Genomic DNA, 17,520 nt, shown 5'->3' with positions numbered 1-17,520 from the left:
ACTGAAGGCTTGAAACAATTCTTATGTTTTTACATAAAACAGTCATTGATAACAGATACAATTTTCCTTAAACATTGTGTTAGTCAATGCCTTTTCTCGGTCCCGGCCTTGGGAGGATGGTAGTAACTTTTCATGTAACTCACTGTGCTGCGTGAAGGGGGAGGATTAGCTGACCTTAATCGGATCGGAGTATCCGGATAATCTGCAGCTCTGTAGCTCCTTCGCTTGTATCAGCACTTTGTTGCTGTAAACGCGGGGCACTCCAAGAAAAAGGTGCTTTGTATTACCCGCTTGTACTAGACGAGGAGCTTCATTTTCCTGCCTCCTCTCACCACCAAGACTGAACGTAACATCACGTTTTCAGTCTCCCACACAAGCTCCAACTGCCACTTATTTTCCAATCAGAAAAACAAGTTGTAATGCCAAACTAAGGCAGAAGAGGGCAGCATAGTACTACAAGTTGTAATACTAAAACAAGGCAGGAGAGGGCAGCATAATAAGTAATTTACCTCCTCCCAAGGCAAAACAGAAAACCGTTGACACAAATGTAATCATATATTAGTATTGTTTTTTCTGGTCACTACATATACCCCCCTGGTTTCCTGTGTCCCCCAATGAAGCGATAGAGAAATAATTGTTCATTGACATTTTTATTTCATTTTGTTGCATTTTTTTCGGGAGGCGTTACAAACAAAGAACTACAATTCTGGCATTTTGATTTTTTTTCTTATAATGAAGTTTACTTTTAGGATTAATTAATTTTATATCTTTATAGACTGGATTTTTACAATACCAGATATACTTTTTTTTTAAATAAGGAATTGGTAGTCATTTAAAGTTTTATTTTTTTAAAAATTATTTTTCAAAACTTTTTTTTTTAACCTTATTTTGTTAGGGAACTTAAAGCTGCGATCAAAAAATAAATAAAAATGCATATTCTTTATACTGTAATACAACGACAGGACGATGCGGGCTCAGCTCCTGAATTCGCTCCACAAATAGGAACACAACAGAGGATATACTATTTTTGTCCTACATTAAGAAGTGGTTGAAGAAAAAACGAAAATGGGGATATCAGTCTACACTAGATTGATTTGGGTCTGTCTTATTAATCAAGAAGAGAGAAGGACCTGTTAATCTACTGGAGCCAGCAGTGACCTGCCCAAATGACCGGTGACCTCTAACCCTGGGATTCACCGGAGAGGTTTTATGTAATAAGATGGAAAATTTTAGAATACTCACAGGAGGGCTTTCCTCAGTGTCCGACACCATGTGCATTTCCCTTTTGTTGTTTAAGGCGTGGAACACATAAATCATTAACTCTTCTGAGGGCTCCTGTAAGAACAAGGACACTAAAAATTTCACTATGGAGGCGGATTACTGAGGACTGGACTTACATTAAATGTGGAAAAAAAAAACAAAAAAAAAAAACATGTGCATTTTTAATGCCTTTCTGCTGTGGAAATGCATAAAAAAAGCTTGTAAACCGCACAGTATCAAAGGTTGTCAAACCAATTAAGCAGGAAGCAACAAAAATAAAGCAGCTTTAGGCTGGGTTCATACTGCGTTAATGCAGTCCGTTTAATGGATTGCGTTACACCTCGGCATAACGCGATGTAACGCAATCCGCTAACGCTGCCATTCACTCCCATTACCGAGCGCATCGCTAACGCATGCCATAATCGGCATGCGCTAGCAATGTGCCGTCATTCTGTGACGGACCCTCGGACGCGGTCTGCAGCGTCCGTCACTGCTAGTGCAGATGAAGCATCTGCGCTAGCGGTATAGCATAACGCGATCGTGTTATGCACTAGCGTCAATGCAGTCCGTCAACGCTATGCGTTGAACAGACTGCATTAACGCAGTATGAACCTGGCCTTATTGACAACATGACACATCAAAAAGGCAAAAAGCATCAGAAATGTGATAAAAATGTAAAAAAAAAATGCACACAAAAATGAAAAGAAAAAACACAAGTGGCCCAATTTAAATAATAAGTGCAGAAATTCTGCAACATCTAAACCACACCAAGAGCTGATCGTGGGAATGTAGTCTAAAAGGCTAAAAGCCGTATTCCAGGACTAAGTGAAACTTTTTGCAGTCTTTATTCCCTTCGAAATAAAGGGTGCTGACAAACAGTCCCCAGCCTGAGCCAATACCTTCAGAGTCCGCGAGTGTCAGTAATATCTCCTGCTGGGGTATGTGTGTTTGGACCGTTTTGCTTTTTAATGGAGGAAAAAAAAAAGACAAAGCTGTTCTGAGTGCTGCTCTCGCTTCCTCTGAATATATGCGATTCGTCTGATGGCGGGGAGCGTGAAGCAGCCGCTGATTGGCCACAAGGATTGTGCGAGGTAACAACGTCATGCAATTTCTAACACAGCTGAAGAGAAACACTGGACTCCACTTGGAGGTGCAATTTCTGCCGGCAGCAGAGGAGACGGAGACTTTCTCTGTCTCCTCCGATCCTGTCATGTGAGAGGATCGGAGCACAGTAGCGCGACACTGGGATCACGCTCGCAGCAGAGCAGAAGCCGAGGGTCAGTAGCATGTCGCATCAGATGCCATACGGCAGTGTGACTGCAGCCTAAGTGTTATTATTTTACGGAGGGAAAAACATAGGGAATGAGAAGGGTTGTCCGTTTAGTGGACAACCCCTTTACTTCCACAGCGCTTTACAGATATCATCATCACTGTCCCCATTGGGGCGCACAATCTAGTTTCCCTATCAGTAAGTCTTTGGAGACTGGGAAGAAACCTCCGCAAGCACGGGTTAAACTTGGTGGGATTCGGACCCAGTGCTAACCACTGAGCCAGCGAGCCGCGAAATAGACTTTGGATGGAGCAGCCATAAGGCTCACTTCATTTAAAAACTCTTCCTCCCTTGAATAGTGCTATGAGACAGAAAGGGAATTTGGTAACCCCTATTCTATTGATAGGTGGGCGCCCCAGAAGTTATACATTAATCAAGTAGCCTGTAGAGAAGTAGAAATGTTTTTCATGGAATGACTCCGTTAAGGCACAAAGCCTAGATGTGAGAATATTCAGAAATGCCCAGCCTGATACATATTCATCAGTATAAAGGAGCTTTGCTTGCAATCTGATGCAGCAAAAAAGCCGTGAGACTTAAGAGTTGTAATGTAATCAGCTCCTACCGGCGCTTCTGGGACGTGATCTGTAGTGATGGCCGCATAGTCCTTGTACTGGAGTCTGATTGTGTCGTTAAGCTTTGGTGAAACATCTGCAAAGGCATAATAGAGAGAAAATGAGACTGACAACAGACTGGAGAGATGAATCTATAGATTACACCTATAGAAATATCATTCTATCCCTGCACTATGCCGACTGGGGCTTGATGAAATGTGCAAACCCAAGAGATGAAGAGTCTATAAATACTCACAGCCTCCATGAAGTTTCAATGCTGGAGCAACGTTTCTTACAATTTGCTATATATCGTTCACCTCTTAATCCTCCAGGAAATGTATCAATTAATATTAACCTAATAATTTATTACTCGGAATAAATTATGTTCACACAGTTCTTTTTTGCAGCCTTTTGATTTTACAGTGCCTGGTTTGGGGCAGATTCCATCAGTATTCACTAAAAGACGACTTGGATTGTTTTTTTCCACCAGAACGGGGGGGGGGCAAAACTGTCTTCATATGAAAAGCAAAGAGGGTTTTCCATAGAAATGAATAGGGAGAGAATTCCAAAATTTCAAATGATTGTTCGGCTGACAGCTTTTCTCTCCCATATCACCCATGTGCATCAACATATGGCTAAAGTGCGCAAGGCTCAGTGGCGCAGGGCTCAAAAGCGCAAGGCTCAGGGGCGCAAAGCTCAAGGACGCAAGGCTCAAGGACACAAAGTTCAAAGACGCAAGGCTCAGGGGCACAAGGCTCAGGGGCACAAGGCTCAGGGGCACAAGGCTCAGGGGCACAAGGCTCAGGGGCACAAGGCTCAGGGGCACAAGGCTCAGGGGCACAAGGCTTATACAGTCTGAATCCCATACATATTAGGCTAGTTTCACACTAGCGTTTAAACGACGCGCGCACGGCGCCGCTAAGCCACACCCCCTGCCGGCTCCCTGCCCGCCCCTTCCTGTCAGCGCCTCCTCCGAGCGCACAGGGCTGCATGCATTATGCGCACCCTATCTTTAGCATAGGGTGCGCAGGCCATGCGCAACTATGAATGTAGCGTGCGCTGCGCATTTTTGAATGTGCGCCGTGCGCGCCAAAATGCAACATGCTGCGTTCGGCGCGCACGGCGCACCTCCAAAAATGCGCAGCGCACGCTACATTCATAGTTGCGCACGGCCTGCGCACCCTATGCTAAAGATAGGGTGCGCATAACGCATGCAGCCCTGTGCGCTCGGAGGAGGCGCTGACAGGAAGGGGCGGGCAGGGAGCCGGCAGGGGGCGTGGCTTAGCGGCGCCGTGCGCGCGTCGTTTAAACGCTAGTGTGAAACTAGCCTTACACTGTCAGCGAGTTTAGCCGACTTTAGTCTAATGCATATGGGGTTCTTCACTTCTGTTAACACGTTATATCCCTATATAAATGAACATTTAACATTAATTAGAGCGTAGGCAATGATAACAGTAACAAACAGATTTCAATTTGTATAAATTACAGAAGGAATAAGGGGACATAATATGAGAGTAGGATTCCAACCCCATTTTCTTATGTTATTTCTACAGTTTGTCATAAAACAAATTTATGAACTTTATATAATCTTGAAAATGTATCTAATCAGCTCAACCTACAAACATAAGAAGGCACAAAGCAAATTATTGGTCTACTTTACTGAGGAATAAGGAAAGACAGAAGAAATCATCATCTGCGGACCTGAGTTTTTCTGATTTGATGAATCCACATGCAGATAGGGTGGCAATCGGTTCCCCATGAAGTCCCGCAGCATCTCACATGACCGCAGTTGGCACTTGCCCTCTATTTTCTTGCCTATATCACACAGGAGAGTGCTGAGGGTACCACCTGCCCTGCTCGGGTCTAAGCACTGGAACAATCACATAATGTCACTTTATTTAAATCTTTATTAAGAAAAATAAATCCAAAGCAAAATGTGAATATATTCATAAGGAGAACGATATGCAATAATTCCTTCATAAAGTTGTATTTTTGCTATTGGAATCGCTCCTTTTAGGAGTGGGATTAGCCAAATAACCAATTAGGGAACCAGAGGGCAACTAAATTCACCTCGAAAAGCTGCTGTTTAACATTCTGAGCTTCCTTTAGAGATGACAGCCTTTAATCTGCTGACCGCTTACTCAGCAAAAACGTAAGATTATTATCGTACGGCCTTGCAGTTTAGGTTGTGTGGGGGCATGAGGTGTGTGTTTTAGTGTAGGTGGAAATCAGAAACATATAAAGAAAAAATTGGAAATCCTAAGGCTACGTTCACACAACAGATTTTCTCTCATCTGAGAAAATCGGTCCAATTATGCTAATCACACTCTGAGCAAACTCAGAGAAAGATCAGATTGTTCAGGTTCTCTCGGATGAAGAGGAAAAAAAAAAAAAAGTTTCCATGTCGTCTGTGAGCATCGGATGTTAGTAGAATGTGGTCCGATGTTCTCTGCGGACCTGTAGACATGAATGGACTAGTGCCATCGGACAAAACTCGTACATGCTGTGATCTTTTCCTTGGAAATAAGTTGGATGTGTGCACTGCCCAATTGTAGAATATGGGGTCGAGTGACGGACAGCACGCGTCTGACTATTACGGTTGTGTACACGAGCCCTAAACAAGAGCCTACAGGTAAAAGCTTTAACTCCTTCCTGTCTAAGCCATTCTTTGTATTTTCACATCTCTCCCCTCTTGTAAGAGCCATGACTTTCAGGCTATGTACCCACGTAAGCAGAGAATTTCTGCATGAAAACCGGACTTCGTCCCAGAAAACACACGTTTTTTTCTGCGCGTCTCCAGTCTCATAGAAAATAGCTAGAAATGCGGATTTTTCCGCAAAATTAATGAGCATGCTGCATTTTTTACAACGATGCGTTTTTTTCGCGGAAAAAAACGCATCAATATGCACAAAAAGTGCGGAATTCATTAAAATGAATGGGATGCTTCTTTTAAGCGTGTTTGCCAGTAAAAACGCTTAAAACATGCTCATGTGTGCACACAGCCTTACTTTCCCTTAACACAGCCACGTGAGGGCTTGTTTTTATTGTGGGACGCATTGTAGTTTTGAATGACACTGTTCATTTTACTAAAAAATGTGCTAAAAAATGGTAAAGAAAAACCCTCCAAGTTTAAAGGCTGAAAGAAGACACAAGTCTGTCGAGTTCAACATATGTTTATAGGTTTATTTCGTTACGGCTTTTATTGCGCTTTAAAAATTACCCGGCAACAAGAATCTCCAAGTTAGTATGATTACATCAGTACCAAAGAAGTACAGTTTTATGTCAAATATTTTTGTTAAAAAAAATTAGTTTGTCTTTATTTTACGACCCATAACTTTGTTTATTTTTACATACGATATTTTGATAACTTTTTTCTTGATTCAATTATAGGTCTTGCAATTCTTTTTTTATTTTAATTACACTGGTATGTTATGAGTTAATTTCTTTTATATGTTCATGAAGCTGTGTTCTTCAGATACCGCGATACCAAATATATTTATTTTCTTTATTTTTAGATTCGGAAAAGGGGCGATTCAAACCGGTTTTGTTTTTCACTCTCTTTCAATGTTTTTTTTTTTTTTGCTTTTCCCTCTGAATCCCTCTAAAGGACAACTTGCTTACCAGTAACTGTTGGCGGGGAATGCCTTTCCGCAGATCCACACTTTCCTTGGCAGCGTCTTTCAGTAGAGCGGGCATTACGTCCTGCAGGTAATCTACCCAAGAGCTGAAAACAGATAAAGAGCAGATTGTCACAGAGGAAATTCCAGTGCACTTCTGCTAGTCCGCTTTCCAATAAGCCAGAAACTCAGATAATCCAGCAGTGATGTTCATCAACATAATTCACAAAACTAAAAAAACAAAAATCTGTACAGCTACGATTAATAAGGACATTTTCTCATAAAACAGGACTGAGCAATCTGCGGCCTGTGGGCCACATCTGGCTGTTCCAGTTCGGCCCGTGGACTGAGACAGCCGAAGAGCTGAAACAGTGGCCCACAATATTTAAAATCATAGTATGACACACATGATTGCACTTTTATTTAGGTCAGGGGTAATCATCACCAAAGCTCTAGAGAGATCTTTGGGGGGGTGGAAGAGTAGGGATATTTGTGTGTACTCACCCTAAAATCCTTTTCTCCGAGCCAATCATTGGGGGACACAGGACCATGAGTGTTATGCTGCTTGCCACTAGGAGGACACTAAGTAAACACAGAAAAAAGTTAACTCCTCCTCTGCAGTATACACCCTCTAACTGGCTGAGATTTCCCCAGTTCGGTGAAAAAGCAGTAGTAGCATTAAACAAATAACAATAGCTTAGCATTTAACAAATAACAAAAGCTATGTCAAAACCTAAGAATGATACAGTAAGCCAAAAGGCTAAACAGGGTGGGTGCTGTGTCCCCCAATGATTGGCTAGGAGAAAAGGATTTTACGGTGAGTACACACAAAAATCCCTATTTCTCCTATGCCTCATTGGGGGACACAGGACCATGGGACGTCCTAAAGCAGTCCCTGGGTGGGGAGCATACAACTGCTAGTAGCCCATGTACCACTGACTTAACGCTGTGGTACTGCCGATTGCAGGATGCATCTGTCAAGAGCCGCATCTGAAAAGGCCTGAGAATGAATTTGGTAAAGTTTTGTAAAGGTATGCAGACTGGACCAAGTCGCAGCCTTGCAGACCTGTTCTACAGTCACCTGGTGCCGCATGGCCCAAGAGGCGCCCATTGATTGGGTAGAATGCGCCTTAATCCCTGCTGGGACAGGTGTGTCCCTGACACGGTAGGATTCCTGAATAGCCAAGTGAATCCACCTGGCTAGCGTGGCTTTTGAAGCCGCTAGACCCTTCCTATGCCCCTCTGGAAGTACAAACAGGGCATCTGACTTGCGGAAGGGAGCAGTCCGCAAGATGTACCGTCTAAGAGCCCTAGCCACATCAAGGGTGTGGAGGGCCTTCTCAATGCGATGGACTGGTGCCGGACAGAAGGAAGGCAAAACAATTTCCTCATTGAGATGAAAGCAAGACACGACTTTGGGCAGGAAAGACAGGGACGTCCTCAGAACTGCCTTGTCCTGATGAAAATTCAGGAACGGAGGACGGCAGGACAGGCCCGCCAATTCCGAAACTCGTCTGATTGACGGAATTGCCACTAGAAAGACCACCTTCCAAGAGAGAACAGTTAGTTGTACGTCCTGCAGTGGTTCGAAAGGGGCCTCCTGTTAGGCTCCGAGAACCAAGTTAAGGTCCCATGATTCCAATGGCCTTTTATAGGGAGGCGCCACATGGGAAACTCCCTGAATGAATGTCTTCACCTGCAATTTGGTGGCAATTTTGTGTTGGAATAGGACTGACAAAGCTGAAATTTGGCCCTTGAACGAGCTAAGTGCGAGGTCTGACTCTAATCCGGATTGTAGGAATTCCAATATGGAAGGAATGGATAATACCAGAGGGGATCGTCCATGGTCCTTGCACCACGAGAAGGTTTTCCAGGTGTGGTGATAAATGCGCATGGACACGGGCTTCCTAGCACTAATCATTGTGGAGATCACTTCTTGAGAGAAACCAGCTTGTGCTAAAATCCAGGATTCAACGGCCACGCCGTCAAAGACAGGGCCCCGGAGATCTGGTGATAAATCGGGCCCTGTGAGAGTAGATCCATGCGATCTGGAGGTCACCAGGGAACGTCGTCGACCAGTTGTACTAGTTGTGTGTACCATGCCCGGCGTGGCCAATCTGGCGCGACTAGGATCACTGGTACTCCCTCTGCTCTGATTTTATTGATGACCCTTGGGAGCAAGGGAAAAGGGGGAAAAAGGTACGGGAGCCGGAACCGGTGCCACGGCAGAACTAGGGCGTCCGCTCCGATGGGGTATGGATTGCGCAATGAATCGTGGAACCTTGTTTAGTCTTGAGGCCATGAGAATCATAACTGGAGTTCCCCAGCGATGGCAAACCTGCTGAAAAACTTCTGGATGAAGAGACCACTCTCCTAAGGCAATGCCTTGGCGACTAAGAAAATCCACCGCCCAATTGCATACTCTCAGGATGTGGATTGCTGAGATGGGTGAACGGTTGGTCTCGGCCCAATGGAGGATGTGACTCACTTCGTGCATGGCCATCCTGCTCCGAGTACCCCCCAGACGGTTGATATACGCCACAGCCGTGGCGCTGTTGAATTGGATCCTGATGGGGTGACCTGCGAGGAAATGGTGGAAACTGAGCAGGGCTAGTCTGATCGCTCGTGTCTCCAAGATGTTGATGGGGAGACGAGACTATCGAGTTGACCAACGACCCTGTGCAGTGTGGTGGCGAAAAACCGCACCCCAGCCCAGAAGACTTGCCTCGGTGGTCAACACTGACCATCGTACTGGGAGAAAGGACTTCCCTTGATTCAGGGAGGATTTCAGTGTCCACCACTTGAGGGTTTGTCTGACCTGCAGGGACAGAAGGAACCGATGTTCCAAAGAGAACGGATTCTTGTCCCGAGTCAACAGCAACGCATGTTGTAAAGGGCAGAGATGGAACTGTGCGAATGGGACCGCTTCTATTGCTGCTACCTTCTTTCCGAGAACGCTCATGCTGAAACGTATGGAGTGAGAAACTGGCTGGGAAAGAGTCCGCGCTCCTCGTTGTAAGGCTCGTGCCTTTTCTGGAGGGAGAATGACCTACCCGCGGGAAGTGTCCACGATCATTCCCAAAAAGGAGATCTGCTGAGCCGGTGTTGGGGAAGACTTCTCAAAGTTTATCTTCCAACCAAGGCGAGAAAGTGTATTTACTGTGATATCTACGGATTCCTCGCAGGCTGGAAGGGACGGACCCTTGATCAGTAAGTCGTCCAGATACGGCAGTACTACCACTCCCCGTGCGTGAAGAATGGCCATGACACCCGCCATGACCCTGATAAAGACCCTGAGGGCGGTGGCGAGCCCGAAGGGCAAGGCGACGAACGGGAAGTGTTCCTCGTGAATTGCAAAGCGCAGGAACTGCTGGTGGGACGGACAAATTGGGATGTGAAGGTAAGCATCTTTGATATCGATGGATGCAAGGAACTCTCCTTTTTTCCATGGAGGCGACAACTGACTGGAGAGATTCCATTCGGAATCTCCGTACCTTGACAAACTGATTTAACAGCATGAGGTCCAGTATGTGCCGCATCGTTCCGTCCTTCTTTGGAACCACAAAAAGGTTTGAATAAAAACCCTTGAACCTTTCGTCTTGAGGGACTGAAATGATGACTCTGTCCCTTTGCAGCACATGAACGGCCCAAAGGAAGGCTATTGTCTTTGTCTTGGAGGTGAGGACCGGAAAAACGTGTCGGAGGGGGAGAAGAAAATTCTGTTTTGTATCCGGAGGACACCAGCTCCCTGACCCACTCGTCATGGACGACCGCGAGCCAGGTGTGACTGAATGAAAGTAGACGACCGCCTACTTTGTCGGTGTCCGCCGGATACCGCAACAAGTCATTGTGTAGAGGATCTATGGGATCTGGCTCCCCTAGATCCAGATACCTTTGGCCTGGATTTCCAATAGCGGTTAGGTCTGTATGAGACCTGGGAACCTCTGTCTCCACATGGGGACCGACCTGATCCAGAAGAGAAGGTTTTGGAGGACCAACTGGAATTGTTGCGAAAAGGCCGAAATTGAGTCAGCTGTTGATTCTGAAACGGCCAGACATCCATTTGCTGGGGAAGGAATTTACTCTTTCCCCCGGTGGTGTCAGAAATGAGCTTGTCCAGTTTCTTTTCAAATAGGCAACCAGTTTGATAAGGCAGAGAAGTCAACAATCTTTTGGAGGTGGAATTTGCCTGCCAGTCGCGGAGCCATAGGGCCCTTCTAATGGAGACTTAATTTGCGGCTGCCTGTGCAGCGCAATTGGCGGCATCTAAAGGGTCTACTACAAAGTCTTCTGCGTGAACTATCTGCCTGGTGAAGCTGACTGCCTCCGGAGGAAGATTGCTATCCTGGATGGCAGTAACTAACACCTCTGCCCAAGCGGCCATAGCCTTAGCCACCCAAGTCGCTGCGAAAGATGGAAAAAGGGCCGCTCCCGAAGCTTCAAAGACTGAGCGAGCAAGGTAGTCGATCTGACGATCAGAGGGGTTTTTGACTGAAGAACCTACAGAAGCGGATAGGAGCGTTTTGGAAGCAAGCCGCGATATGGGAGGATCCACAGAAGGGGACTGTAACCAGTCCTTCATTAGATCTGGAGCAAAAGGGTATTTAGCCTCAATAGGCTTTTGACCTGAGAACCGTTTATGTGGCTGGTCCCTATGTCTCTGGACAATGCCCTTGAACTCAAGATGGCTGGCAAAACCCCTGCTAGTCTTTTTAAAAGAAACAACGTGTTCCGGAGCGTGAGTATTCTCCTCATCCAACTTCAGAATCCTGTTGATTGACTAACAGAATCAAGTGATTCTTGGTCATTTGGGGGATTCTGGGGTACCGACATGTCAGACTCGTATTTAGAGTTGTGTTTGCTGCGAACATTAGGAGAGGGAGAGCGAGAGCCAGAGGTCGCAGATGCCGAAGCGCAGATGTGACTGGGGGACGCGTCATGGGTCCGCCTTCTAGAGACCTGACCATCCCTTGAACGAGTACGCCCCCCTGCTGATGGACAGTTCCCGGCCGTCGCCAGAGCCCTCCTCGGTCGGCGAAGGCGCGTTCTGACTTAAAAAAGGAGTCCCGGTGGGAGTCTATAGCCTTGGTCATTGACTCCACAGACTGTGACAGGGACGCAGCCCACTCAGGGGGACTAAATACAGGGGGCCCCCGGTGGCAGCGGCGAAGGATGGCGTTTGAGCACAAGCCGGGTCACAATCCGTGCATAACGGATTAGTTTGGGCACTGGGAAAGGCAGTCTTGCAAGTGGCACAAGAGGTAAAGAACGCAGTGTGCTTTTTAGTAGCCCTTTTAGCTTCCTTAGATTGAGACATAGAGCCCCTGAAAGGGTTACAGGAAGAGCCTGGGCTGCAGATGAGGTGAGAGTGCAGAGAAGGGGCTAAGCTTTCTTCTGAGGGCAGATGCAGCTTACCCACGGTCCTGATGCTGTGTCCCCAGGAGGAATAGCGGTGGCCCTGCAGTGTCGCCAGGTGCTGACAGTCAGTGCGCGCCCCCCGCAGCCGTCACAGAGCTGGCTGAGGTAAAAAAGCATGGCCTCCGAGACTGACAGGCCGCTTCTCGCTCAGAGTGAGAAGTGCCAAGGACGTGGGCGGTGGCGCTAACGATGAACGGCGCTATATAAATTGCGGCCTAGTCCGGCCGAAAAGCCGGGGACAATTTCTGGGCCCTCCAGCGCTAAGCGCCTCTCCCATGGACCAGTACCCGACCCCATAACTCCAATCCGGTGCACACAAAGGCCACGCTGTCCGGGACTTTTCAGCTGCAGATTTCATCCTTTTGGGCGATGTAGCAGAGCCAGAGGAGACTTAAAGGGGTATACCTCAATCCATCCTCCCTATGGGCAGGGGGATGGAGAGGCCATGGGGCTAATTTAGGGCATTAGAAGTGCTCCTCAGTGTGGTACTCCGTGTGCATGCACTTTTGTCCGTGTGGGGAGATCGGGACCATGAGGGAACCATCGCCCTGAAGAATCAGGTATGCCCCAGTCATCGCAGGAGAGGGTACGGGGAGATATACTCCGCGTTCTCGCCTGTTGTTGGTTCGGGAGAGAGTGGGCCCTTGAAAGGAACCATCGCCCCTTCACTCAGTTAAGGCTGGTTTCACATTAGCGCTTTTTAAGCGCACGCACGGCCGGGGGTAGCTCCGCCCCCGAGCCGGCTCTCTGCCCGGCGTGCCCGCCCCTTGCTTGTAGCGCCGCCTCCTAGCGCACAGCGGCGCCTGCGATCGGCGCACCCTATCTTTAGCATAGGGTGCGCAGATCGTGCGCAGGCCGTGCGCTAGTTGCGCTGCGCACTTTTGAGGGTGCGCCGTGCGCGCCAAAATCAAACTTTTCGGATTTTGGCGCGCACGGCGCACCGTCAAAAGTGCGCAGCGCAGGTCAAAGCGCAACTAGCGCACGGCCTGCGCACAATCTGCGCACCCTATGCTAAAGATAGGGTGCGCCGATCGCAGGCGCCGCTGTGCGCTAGGAGGCGGCGCTACAAGCAAGGGGCGGGCACGCCGGGCAGAGAGCCGGCTCGGGGGCGGAGCTACCCCCGGCCGTGCGTGCGCTTAAAAAGCGCTAATGTGAAACCACCCTAATTAAAAAATAAAAATTTACAGAAAACTCAAAAATTGAAAATAAAAACGGTGGGGTCAGAAGCCAGACCCAAGTGCCTCCTACAGACACTAAGCAAGAACTGGGGAAGTCTCAGCCAGTGAGAGGGTGTATACTGCAGAGGAGGAGTTAACTTTTTTCTTAGTGTCCTCCTAGTGGCAAGTAGCATAACCCTCATGGTCCTGTGTCCCCCAGTGAGGCATAGGAGAAAAAAAAATACTTTAACCCCTTTCTAATGGGACAATTTTCATTTTTGTGTGTTCTTTTAATCCTATTTTTCTTAATTGGGCCATAATTAACAGTCTGGGGACTAGTTTTAAATGACACCATTGTCTTTACAATAATATATTAATAAATGGGGGGAAAAACCCAAGTGGGACAAAATGATTAAATGACGGAGGAGAGAAGGTCCTTACGTGTTCTGGTAAGTGCTGATGGTCACATGTGTAGAATGCGGCGAGTTCCCAGGAGTTTCAGCTTCATGAATGGTTCCTCTGGGAAAGTACAGCATGTCACCTTCCTGACACAAAGAGAAACACAACCTGGAACGCGGCACTTTATTCTCACTCTTCTACTGTGGAAGAATGGAGGGAAATGTTACCTTTAATAGGATGTCATGAGTGGGAGTGGTGACCTTGTCTGCGGGGGACACATCATATTCTCTGGCGAGCCTGACGAGAGGCTCATACAGACGCCAGCGCTTCTGTCCCTCTACTTGAAGGATAAAAACCTGCGAGACAGAGGATGTTACTTGCTAGGTGATGACCTGCTACATGGACTGGAGCGGCTCACTGATAAACGCATTAATAATACATAAGGCGCCACCATTTTACAAATTGAAGAAGCCAAAAAAAACAAAAAACACAAAGTCGCCTTTAAAAAAAAAAAAAAAAAAAAAAAAAAAGGTAGGCGAAATAGTTTCTGGCAAGAAGTAATGAATAGTGGCAGTAACGATGCCCAAAGCAGATCCAGGCCAGATTTGCCGGTAACTAAGGCTCTAGATAGACTGTGATCACACCTTCAGTATTTGGTCAGTATCTTACCTCAGTATTTGTAATCCATAATCAGGAGTGGGACAATCAGAGGAAAAGTCTAATAGTAACACGTCACCGCTTCTGTATTTATCACCCACTCCTGGTTTTGGCTTTGAAATAATGATGTAAAATACTGACCAAAGTGAGCATGGCCTTACAATGGAAGCCACCAAAATAGAAGATTTAAAAAAAAAAAAACCCACAACACTGTTATGACCTTATGGAGGACGAATGTATAAAAGCAACCAGAATAGCAATTTACTTTAGCGTTAATTTGCAATTTTCTTTTCATCTTCTTAGATTTTTTTTTTACATTATATTCAATGTAAAATAAAACCAACGAAAACACAGAGAAAGTGTCCAAAAATTACTTTATTGATAATTAGCATATATATAAATAAATAAAATATATATAAAGGGGGTCAATGCCATGTATATCATATTATTGCATTTTCTCCTGGAGTATATTTTAAATTATATTCAATGTGTAAAAAAATAAGTAAAAAAATTAAAAACAAGACTAACAAAATAAAGTGGATTCAAAATTAGTTAACCGCCCCAACAGCTTGAACTGTTCAATACGAAAAAAATATTAGAGCCTTGTGCCTAAAATTAAAAAAAAAAAAAAAAAAAAAAAAAAAAAAAGTGTCCAGTGGACCATGAGTATATATGAGCCATGCAGGCACCTATTCTATCAAGAACATTGAAAGATTTGATTGCATTTATTCTGGGGGAGAAGGCATTACACAGGGCTCGCATGCCCACTCCCTGCCCGCACTACACAGGGCTCGCATGCCCACACCCTGCCCGCACTACACAGGGCTCGCATGCCCACACCCTGCCCGCACTACAAAGGGCTCGCATGCCCACAGCCTGCCCGCACTACACAGGGCTCGTATGCCCACACCCTGCCCGCACTACAAAGGGCTCGTATGCCCACACCCTGCCCGCACTACACAGGGCTCGTATGCCCACACCCTGCCCGCACTACAAAGGGCTCGTATGCCCACACCCTGCCCGCACTACACAGGGCTCGTATGCCCACACCCTGCCCGCACTACAAAGGGCTCGTATGCGCACACCCTGCCCGCACGACACACGGCTCGCATGCCCGCTCCCTGCATGCAATACACATGGCTCGGAAACATTTCAAAATAAAAAAAAATATTTCAAATTACAACAAAACTTAAAAAGGTGGACTAATTGAGTGTGCACTGAGCTTTAAAGGAGTTATTCGGCCATTGCAGACTGACTGCAGAATTGTAAACAAGCCTTTTAATAATATGTTAACAGGGCAAAGACATAGTATATAAACTAGCCATGTACCTCCACATCATCGTGGTGCGGTGGCAGGCCCTGGGAGCTGGTCGGGGTGATGTACACATTGCACCCAACTAGTGCGCCAAAGAAACACTCCAGTTTCTCCATGATGTGCCATAACTTGTCCTGCAGGGAAACGAGATCACCATTAACCAAGTGAAAGAAAACCAGTCACTCTAAGGCTATGTGCACACGTTGCGGATCCGCAGCAGTTCTGCAGACAATGTACAGTACAATGTAAGTCTATGGGATTTATATTCTGCTGTGCACATGCTGCGGATTTTCAACTGCGGAAAAGCTGCGGTTTTGAATCCGCAGAAAGAACTGACATGTCAATTCTTTCTGCGGATTCTGCTGCGGTTTGCCACCTATTCCATTGTCCAGGTGTCAAACCGCAGGCAAATCCGCAGGTCATTTTACCTGCGGTTTTACCTGCGGATCCGCAGATACAAATCCGCGGGTGAATCCGCAACGTGTGCACATAGCCTAACATCAACATACAGAAATTCTGCAAATAAATTAAAAATTAGGTCAAATTCTAATGCCAAACTAGACCATGGAAATAAAGGCGCAGCTGCCTGGTGGTCTGGAGAATCTTACGTTTGGACAGAAGTGAAGTTTGTTCTTGAAACCACTGTAACAAGAAGATGCATAATGATATGAAAGTGTTGAGTCTCCGTCCAAGTGTGAGTCTCCGTCCGGGACTCTCTTCGCCTCTAAAAGCCAGGATGAAAATGAACCCCCCTGCTCTCACAGATACGAAGCCCCCTAAATACCACATAGACGGCCGTTAATCATTTGCTGTTGGAAGAAATGTCTTTCCTTAAATATTTTCTGATCTAATAGAAAAAGGGGAATCCACATTTGCAGATAATTCTCTTGTGAAACTGATCTGTGGATTTGTAAGCAGAAAATCTGCATGGTAACACGGTACCAGCTAAGGCCTCTTTCACACTTCCGTTTTTTACAATCAGTCACAATCCGCCAGGTTTTGAAAAAAAACGGATCCTCAATTTTTTTTTGAGGATCCGTTTTTTTCCCATTGACTTGCATTAATGGCGGATTGCTGTCCGTTGCATCCGTTTTTTGTGAGGATCCGCCAAAAGTTGCTGTCCGTCACCATCCTCAAAAATTTCAAAACGGAGCTTGTAACGTTTTTTTCTCTGGCGGATCCTGCAAACACTGATTTAACCCGAATTTCTTTCTGGGTGCCGGACAAAAAAAAAAACACTCACTCTCACTCTCTCTCGCCAGCGATTCCTTTAAATTTCTTCATTTTCAGGATCCGTCTGAAAACGGATCCTGTGCCATCCGTTCACATCAGTTTAGAACCGATCCGCTTGTCCGCCTTTTTGGCGGATTAGAACTGATGCAAAAAACTGAAGTGTGAAAGAGGCCTAAGGAGATAAAATTAAATATCATCAACCATCTACATGTTACGGAAATCAGCACATAAACTGATCTATGGTCTAGATTTAGATATATACAGCTCGTCAATTTCTTTTTGCATTTTCATTTGCGGGTTTTAAGATTTAAAAAAAAGAAAAAAAGGCAAGCGAATACACAAATTTTGCTGCAGAAACGCTATGGGGAAAATCAGTGAAACACTGGGAAGTGAGGGCAAGGTTATCTTGTAATGGTATTTCTGCATGCTACTTAATGCTGAATCACGGAGGATTAGCCCCAGTAAAGGCTTCGGATCTTGTAGTCACATATGCATCAGATTTGCAATTTATATTAAAGGGACTGTCAGTGCAGAATGACTGTACAAACCAAGCACAGGCACTCGTTTGGCCCCGCCATAAATA

General features: G+C 46.0%; 1 protein-coding gene across 1 annotated transcript in view; it reads right to left on the bottom strand.

Annotated features, from left to right (window-relative positions):
- RIOX2 (ribosomal oxygenase 2) overlaps positions 1 to 17,520 on the bottom strand; it is a 51,177-nt gene that overhangs the window by 13,671 nt on the left and 19,986 nt on the right. The window contains exons 3-9 of the mRNA XM_073584405.1: positions 15,719 to 15,838; positions 13,960 to 14,088; positions 13,775 to 13,878; positions 6,763 to 6,865; positions 4,843 to 5,011; positions 3,153 to 3,238; positions 1,243 to 1,335 (exon numbers count right to left, since the gene is read on the bottom strand). Coding sequence (XP_073440506.1) covers positions 1,243 to 1,335; positions 3,153 to 3,238; positions 4,843 to 5,011; positions 6,763 to 6,865; positions 13,775 to 13,878; positions 13,960 to 14,088; positions 15,719 to 15,838 — 804 coding nt within the window. The remainder of the gene's footprint in view (positions 1 to 1,242; positions 1,336 to 3,152; positions 3,239 to 4,842; positions 5,012 to 6,762; positions 6,866 to 13,774; positions 13,879 to 13,959; positions 14,089 to 15,718; positions 15,839 to 17,520) is intronic.

The sequence above is a fragment of the Dendrobates tinctorius genome, unplaced genomic scaffold (assembly GCF_039654945.1).
Source record: "Dendrobates tinctorius isolate UK_male_01 unplaced genomic scaffold, ASM3965494v1 ptg000084l, whole genome shotgun sequence".
NCBI lineage: Eukaryota > Metazoa > Chordata > Amphibia > Anura > Dendrobatidae > Dendrobates > Dendrobates tinctorius.
Note: the sequence above shows the minus strand (reverse complement) of the source record. Positions and strands in the feature narration are given on the sequence as shown.